The sequence below is a fragment of the Salvelinus alpinus genome, chromosome 12 (genome assembly GCF_045679555.1).
Source record: "Salvelinus alpinus chromosome 12, SLU_Salpinus.1, whole genome shotgun sequence".
Lineage (NCBI taxonomy): Eukaryota > Metazoa > Chordata > Actinopteri > Salmoniformes > Salmonidae > Salvelinus > Salvelinus alpinus.
Window position 1 is genome coordinate 414869 of NC_092097.1, and position 8822 is coordinate 423690.

An 8822-nucleotide genomic window follows, 5' to 3' on the forward strand; every position below is an offset into this window, starting at 1 on the left:
TTGAGAGGTTGCAAGGTGTTCTACCAATGTCCTTTCAATATTGTAGCGAATTCAGGTGGTAGCCACAACTGGGACTCAAACTCAGGTCCAGGGACTGTCAACCTAACACCTTCTGCCAAGAGATCCAAACCCCTTGATGAGGTCGCTAGGTGTTGGGCTAAGGTCGCTACAATATTGAGTATGTAACAGAAAATAACAGAGGAGAATAGTTAGTAATTAGTGCTCACAAAGACCAAGGTGCAAGCACAGAATTATAATTAGATTATATTTTTATGGTTGCAAGTACAGTGATGACCCCAGATGAGGGCGATGAAAATGCAGGTCCTGTGCAGATCAACACTTCAATACACAGTTGACACATCCAGCCCATCCTGACGCAAATATTATGATTATGAACAGGTTACAATTTACCCTTCCGCTTTTTTGAATTCACTTGAACTTCAGTGGGCTTTATCTGGATATCATATTGTTTGCATGAATAGTAAACTCTCATATACTTGGCAAATTTCTGATCTCTTGAACCGTAAATCACTGGGCTTAAGAGACGTGGCAAAACATTGGTGAAGAGGAAATTTGAGAACAGAATGATTGTTCGCTTATTTGGGAAGAGAGACAAAATAATCATATTGGTTAGGGGCGTGATATACCCCAGCATGCAGAACAAAAGCTGAACCCCATGTAACAATATTGTGTTACGAGCCTTTCGAGCCGATGCTGGGTCTGTTATGGCAGCTTTTGCAGCAAAAAGAACCTTCAAATAAGTAACGACCAATGTCAGAAATACAAATGACAGGTTAACAATATGGACCGCCGTAGATGTAGCCTTATGATATGGGGAACCATAAACATCATTGTTATAACATAGAACGCCTGTGGAAAAAGTTGTGAATGGTTTAGTAGCTAGCACAATGATGATGTCACTGAGTGCAGGGATGACTGCCACACTCCAGATGAGGCAGATGAGGATGTAGGTCCTACGCACTGTACAGATCTGCATATGATGCAGGGGCTTACAGACAGCAATGTAGCGCTCTATGGCCATGCCTGCTAAGTTCAATGGACTGTTTCTGTTGGTTGTGCTAAGGATTACAAGCATCGTACAGCAAACAAACATATTCAGGCCATATGGAAGCGCATATGTTATAACCTGTAGCGCCACTGCAAAAGACAGCATAATCATGTCGTTGATCACCAGATGAATGTATAGAATATACCTCGGGTCACTGTAGAAGATATGACTCTTGAAGAAAATATACACAAAGGTTCCATTGATGTAGTTGATGATTACACCCAGGGCAATTGTTGTGAAGTTTTTCAAGAAAGCGTCACTGAAGTTATCCATTGCTCTGCTGTTGTTCATCATTCAGTTGTTCATGAAAGCAATGTTGAATTGATTTCGGCCTTTGGTGAAGTTCATTACTCGTTGACTATTAAGAAGTACATAGACAGTACCTGACAAAGAAAAACAAATATTATTCAGACAATCCCCATAAGAAGAGATATGATTACAGGGATAGCTTAAACTTGATATACTGTACAATGAAAAAGGTAACAAAGAGCCTTACTGTTTTTCTTGGGACTGAGCTGGCTATGACTACAAATAAACACACCTAGCTAGCTTAAAGTAGTGTATTATTGCAGAATTATAGTGTACATGTCATTTTGAGTTTCTGCTTGTCATCAGGTCATTGCAACACTAATAGGAGAAAAGTTGTTGTAATATTCATGTCAGTAGCTAGGTTTCCATCCAGTTGGTGACAGATTTCCATCAAATGCACCTGTTGCGGATAAAAGGCTGTTTGTGGTGACGTAGTGCACATAAATATAAAGAACACAAGTTAAATGGGTTTGCATCACATTTTCAACTCTACTGATGGTTTTGTTCCCATGTTTAGCAATATATTGCGAATGTACCCACTCTGGTCTTGGCACGTGCACTCTAGCCAGGAGCTGGCATATACAGTGAGGGTAGGATAGCCTACATGATTAGATTATTATGGACAAAGATTATTAAGGCAGCCAAGCATCGATCATCATGTATCCAGAATAAGACCCTCAAATTATTGCAAAGGAGCATCAATCACTGCATGCACTTTCACCACCTTGTGGAGTTCATCATAAACTGTATTTCATCTGTAGCCTAATAAACTGCGTTCTTTCCCGCGTGGTAGTGGAAGGACCACACTATATCTCGTGACTCCAAGTTTACTTTGATATGATGGTTATTATATCAATATTTCCTCATAAAGACATTTTACAGACACAAAAAGATCCCACTTTATCTAACTTATTTTGTTTTGTTGACATTTGGAGAGTTTACCGACAAATTTGAGTTTCCATCAGGACTGTCTTGAAATTTTATCAGACTTTACTCGCATAAAAAGGTTGGATGGAAACCTGGTTAGTCACATGAATTATTATGTTACAACTCTAACTAGAACAACACACATTAATCTAATGTACACACTAAGAAATTATAATTATTGTCATCTCATCTTTCATCAATTGGAATCATTCATGATAATTAAATTTAAAGTTGTTAAGAAGTAATCCGTTTGCCTATTGGCCTATGTTGTTTTGGAGAGTTGCAAGTGAGATTTTCAAATCCCTAGTCTCCATCTGTAATCATTTTACGTGTCCACATGATAAGAAAGGCTGTAAAACCTACCACACAATCCCTGTCTGACTAGCCAGTAAATTTGTGAGGCAAAGCTACTGGTTTATATAGATGCATTTTGACACATCTAAGTGAGATGATGTAATCTATTGGGGAATGAGGAGCCAGTAGAGCGGCAGGGGATGGTGCATGATCATTACAGCCAAAGTCGGTCTTTTCAACAGCCCAATCCGCCCCTTTGTTTGGTAAACTGAGGGATAGGGCTGGGGAATTGAATGAGGATAGACAGCTTAGAAGACTTGGCATGATAGTATTAAACTTATTTGAAATATTGGTAACACTTCCGATGAGAACCCTTTACATAATGCATTATAATCGCATGTATAATGCCTTATGAACTATGCATAATGCACTATAATGCGTCTAACTGCACTCATAAAGCACTATACGCACTATTAGAATGCCTTATGAAACGTTGTTGTAAAGTGTTACATAAAATATGAAATACTCTTTAGGAAGTTGTGTCCAGAGGTATTCTTCCATCATGTTTGGTGCACAAGACAGATTTAAATGTGTGGGAGGTTGTGCAGTGGAATGAAAATATACCCTTTAATGAGCACATACAGTATAAAGTTGCATTTCCTAATGAGCAGTGAGGTAGCCTAGTGGTTAGAGTGTTGTGCCAGTAAACGAAAGGTTGCTAGATCGTATCCCTGAGTTGACAAGGTAAACATCTGTTGTTCTGCTCCTGAGCAAGGCAGTTAACCTTCTGTTCCCTGGGTGCTGTGGATGTTGTTTAAGGCAGCCCTCTGATTCAGAGGGGTTTGGGTTAAATGCAGACATATTTCAGTTGTACAACTGACTAGGTATCCCCTTTTCCTTTTATACCCATCAGTACAAATAGTTTAAATTGCTTGCTCAATTAGTGGGCAAACTTTCCATGGGGTTGGGGAACCATACAAGGAAAGGAAAATTGAAATGGGGATGTAAATACCTGAGGATCAACCACACTTACTGAACAAGAAATGCATCCCCCTGCCATCTCCCTACTGTAAATTTCAAACAATTTCAAACCCTACACTGTAGGGTAGTGATGGGTCGTATGCGAACAAACAGCTCTATTTGAACGGCACTTTTTGGTGGACATTGGGAATCGAAACAGCTTGTTTGTTCATTTAGCTCCCAAATCAGAGAATGTATAGAATATACCCCAGGAACCCTGTAGAAGATATAACTTTTGAAGAAAGTATACACGAAAGTTACAATGTAGTTGATGATTATGCCTACAGGGCAGATGTTGTGTTTTTGATGAAGTTTTTGATGAAATCTTAATTTAAGTGATCCACTCGGCTGTTGTTCATCATTTCAATAGTTTAATTACAGGGCTGGAAAGTGTCATACAATTTGACATTTTAGTGAACTTTCCTTTTAATCCTTAATCATTTCGAATTAACCATCAGTGCAGCGTTTATATATCTTTCGAACACTTTTTTTAGCATTGTCATCAAGTCACATCAACTATGTAATATTGCATAACATTGTGCATTGATAAGAACAAAGTGTAGCAGACACAGAAAAGTCTGTTCTGAAGAGCATTTACTTTGTTCTTGAGAAACAGAGAACTCTTGTCTTTCACTGTCCTGGAATAACACAGACGAGACAGAGACTGCTATTTTATATACAGAGTTACTTTATGTATGATATTATACACCAAAAGGCAAACCCTAAAGACTGGTAAGGGGAAGATAAAAACAGGTTAATTACTTAGCAGTAATTTTGTGATATAATTATCTGACCCTTTAAAAAAATATAAAATGTTAATGCTTGTGTGATTTAATCGGATTTGTTATACAGGCATCACATACATATACAAGTAGGTCCATGTTGTTGCTAAACTGTACATGAAGAAACAAAAAGACCTGCAGCCCTGAACACAGTAAGCTGCCTTTAATAGTGGCTTGTTGTCACTAGGAAGGAATACAGTGGTTTTGTTTCTTTATGGAGAAATTACATTACATTTTTCCGTGACATTGTTCCATGGTATTGGACCAAACTTGATTAACTGGATCTGTACAAACAATGGTAAAGGATTAGCATTATATTTAAAAGCTTTACATTGTTTATTAATAAAGACTCAATGACAACGAAACATAAAGAATGTTGTAGTAAACTTACATTTTAGGTTATGGTAGTGTAACACAGTTGTACTACACCAGTTGTACTACACCAACCTTTTCTACTCAGTTTATCAACCAACTAAATTATTCGAATCAGGTGTGCTAGATTTGGGTTGAAGCGAAAATCTACAAGATGGTAGCTCTCCGGGAACCGGGGTTGGGCAGCCCTGTACTACACTCTCAGGGGATGAATGTAAACATTCTCAAGAATCCAGGGGTAGTTGATATGTCCATTGGAATGCAAGGAAATATCTCTTAATATGCCTTTAAAAAAATATACTCCTTCCGGTTATCATGCCGATTTCGTTGGATCTATAGGTCCGTCTATGAATTTGAGTGGTTACACGCACGCACGCACGCACACACACACACACACATAGTTCTTATTTTATTTATACCCTGTAGGAATGAGTCATTGAGTCATTGAACGTGTTTTTCCAGCAAACAGCATTATGTTACCGTATAATAACATAATGACAATTTATTACATAATATACAGTATTGTGAAGTGGCGCATGTACAGTTGAAGTCGGAAGTTTACATACACCTTAGCCAAATACATTTAAACTCAGTTATTCACAATTCCAGACATTTAATCCAAGTAAAAATTCCCTGTTTTAGGTCAGTTAGGATCACCACTTTATTTTAAGAATGTGAAATGTCAGAATAATAGTAGAGAGAATGATTTATTTCAGGTTTTATTTCTTTCATCACATTCTCAGTGGGTCAGAAGTTTACATACACTCAATTAGTATTTGATAGCATTGCCTTTAAATTGTTTAACTTGGGTCAAACGTTTCGGGTAGCCTTCCACAAGCTTCCCACAATAAGTTGGGTGAATTTTGGCCCATTCCTCCTGACAGAGCTGGTGTAGCTGAGTCAGGTTTGTAAGGCCTCCTTGCTCACACACGCTTTTTCAGTTCTGCCCACACATTTTCTATAGGATTGAGGTCAAATACCTTGACTTGTTTGTACAGATGAATGTGGTACCTTCAGGTGTTTGGAAATTGCTCCCAAGGATGAACCAGACTTGTGTAGGTCTACAATTTTTTTCTAAGGTCTTGGCTTTTTTATTTAGATTTTCCCATGATGTCAAGCAAAGAGGCAATGAGTTTGAACGTAGACCTTGAAATACATCCATAGGTACACCTCCAATTGACTCAAATGATATCAACTAGCCTATCAGAAGCTTCTGAAGCCATGACATAATTTTCTGGAATTTTCCAAGCTGTTTAAAGGCACAGTCAACTTAGTGTATGTAAAATTCTAACCCACTGGAATTGTGATACAGTGAATTATAAGTGAAATAATCTGTCTGTAAAAAAATAAAAAATTGCTTGTGTCATGCACAAAGTAGATGTCCTAACGAACTTCTCAAAACTATAGTTTGTTAACAAGAAATGTGTGGAGTGGTTGAAAACGTGTTTTCATGACTCCAAGTGTATGTAAACTTTCGACTACAACCGTATGTCACTGACAAGGACCCCCACATTTTTCACCCATCACTACATGCAATACTTCATATACTATCCATTTTCTAACAATTCAAGCAAAATGTTCCTATCACCTGAACTTGAGATTCACTTTCATAGCTGGCCTCAATCTAGATATATTGTTCCTACGACACGTCAGGTACCTGGCCCAGTATTTGCGGAACTTCTCGTCCCTGAAACCATAGATCATGGGGCTGAGGAATCGTGGGATGATGTAGACCATCAGGAAAAAGATGTAACGGATCTCCAGGACAAACTGTGGGAAGAGAGTGATGAGGGCTGCTTGCAGAGAGGGGACTACAAAGGCCAGCAGGCACAGCAGCAGCTGCACCCCGTGGAGTAGCACTGTATTCCTTGCCCTCTTTATGGACACCAGGTCCGTGGAGGCAGCATGTGCCGTTAGCATGATCTTACAATAAGTGTAGAGCAGCGTGAGCGCCACAAAGGAGAAATAGATGCTGTCAAACACAGCGTTCTTGTAGTAGATGGAGCGGTCCCGGAAGACGAGGGAGTGATCGCAGAAGATGGAGGTGCGAAAGAAGCCCAGGGGCTCCTTGATGAGTGTGATCATGAGGTCAGTGAGAGGCACGGCCACCGTTAAGAACAGGATGACCACAATGAGGGCAATGGTGCGTGACACCGTGCATGTGTGCCCGTAGTGTAAGGGGAAACAGATAGACAGGTAGCGCTCCACAGCCATACCGGCTAATATGAGAGGGGTGGAGCGTGTGGTCAAAACGGCAGTCATCACCAGCAGGCAGCACACGGAAGCATGGATCTTGAAGAAAATGTAGCTGACTACGTACAGTGCCGTGACCAGGGTGAGCTGCAGGGCATCATTTATGACCATATAGATGAACATGATGTAGCGCGGGTCCTCATAGAAAAAGTTATGCTTGAGGAAGGTGTGGACCATGCTTCCGTTGATGAAGCTTAGGGCCAGCCACACCAGCATGGCCACAATGTTCTTGGTCAAGGCGGTGCTAAAGCTGTCTTTAGGGTAGCCACCACCTCCAACTGACATCTGGGATGTGAAGTTCATGTCCAACAGGCTGGCTGTAGAGTTCATTTCCTTAATGGAGAAATTGGAGCACATTTCAAACAAATTGCAGTCAACATTTTTGGTTGTCATTGTAAATAAGTGAACTTGTTCTCATCTGGTAAAAGTAATTTAAAAAAAGAAATGACACAAGAAGAAGCCTTGATTTTTAGCAGTCCTTTGTTAAATGTGAGGCCACAGCTAACCAAAAAAGCAATAAAACTAGGAAGATTCTGTAAACTGTCTTAAATTGATTCAGTGTCTCCTTGATTCTTGAAAATTTTAGATGAGCATCAGATCTGGAAATAATTGCCACACCAACACACCATGTTAAGTAAAAGTAGCTATTCTACAACAAACAACAAATCCGTACAATGTTATGCTAATCCACATACTCACCTTTTAATGTTCTTAAATTGCATTAATTTTGTAAAAACGCTGATATATAGCAACTACATAGTAAATAATGTGTCAACTATTACATCATGATAATTAAAAAACTGAACTGAACTGACAAATCCCTATAGTGAGAAAGTACTGCCCTACCGTAGTACTATTCAGAACGTATTGCTCTACTAAAGCAAACATTCACTGGCATTGCAATGAAGCATCAAAGCATCAGCATGTAAAATATTGTGTTCACTTACCTTCTGTGTAACATACATTTGACCAAACATCACAGATTCATGTCTGCCTTATAAAGGATTTGGGGTTTCTTTGTTATTTATAAGGATGGTGTGATGTAAGAGGTCATGCATTAATAAGTGTCAGGAGACCATGGATATCCACCGTGTATCAAGCTTCTTTTTTTACCCCATGCTGCTAAAATGTTCAACGTGGTGATCAAGGGACTTTCAATGACCTTCAGAGAAGAGAGCAGAAAGTATATGTTAAAACTTCTTAAGGATTTGCCCCTTTTTTTCAATTTTCGCACGAAATGACATACCCAACTCTAACTGCATGTAGCTCAGGACCTGAAACATATGCATATTCTTGATACCATTTGAAAGGAAACACTTTGAAGTATGTTTAAATGTTAAATTAATGTCGGTGAATAGAAAACATTAGATCTGGTAAAAGATATAATACAAAGAAAGAAACATGATTTTTTTGTATTTCTTTTTGCCCCATCATCTTTGAAATGCAAGAGAAAGGCCATAATGTATTATGCCAGCCCAGTTGCAATTTAGATTTTGTCCACTAGATTGTAGCAGTGTATGTTCAAAGTTTTAGGGCTGATCCAATGAACTATTGCATTTCTGCTCAAGATTTTGTATCACGACTGCCCAAACGTGCCTAATTGGTTTATTAATACATTTTCAAGATCATAACTGTGCACTCTCCTCAAACAATAGCATGGTATTCCTTCACTGTAATAGCTACTGTAAATTGGACAGTGAGGTTAGATTAACAAGAATTTAAGTTTTCTGCCAATATCAGATATGTCTACTGTATGTCCTGGGAAATGTTCTTGTTACTTACAACCTCATGCTAAC

General features: G+C 38.9%; 1 protein-coding gene and 1 pseudogene across 1 annotated transcript; both read right to left on the bottom strand.

Moving 5' to 3' along the window:
• Positions 1-400: 400 nt before the first annotated feature.
• Positions 401-1375, bottom strand: LOC139536490 (odorant receptor 131-2-like; annotated as a pseudogene).
• Positions 1376-6357: 4982 nt separating this feature from the next.
• LOC139536491 (odorant receptor 131-2-like) lies at positions 6358-7278 on the bottom strand. Its single transcript, XM_071337045.1, has one exon. It carries the CDS (start codon positions 7240-7242, stop codon positions 6358-6360), a length of 885 nt encoding a protein of 294 aa, XP_071193146.1. The 5' UTR covers positions 7243-7278.
• Positions 7279-8822: the final 1544 nt, after the last annotated feature.

Bases quoted from the DNA above. Each gene is read 5' to 3' on its own strand.
- LOC139536491 (XM_071337045.1), bottom strand. From the start codon at position 7,242: ATGCTGGTGTGGCTGGCCCTAAGCTTCATCAACGGAAGCATGGTCCAC.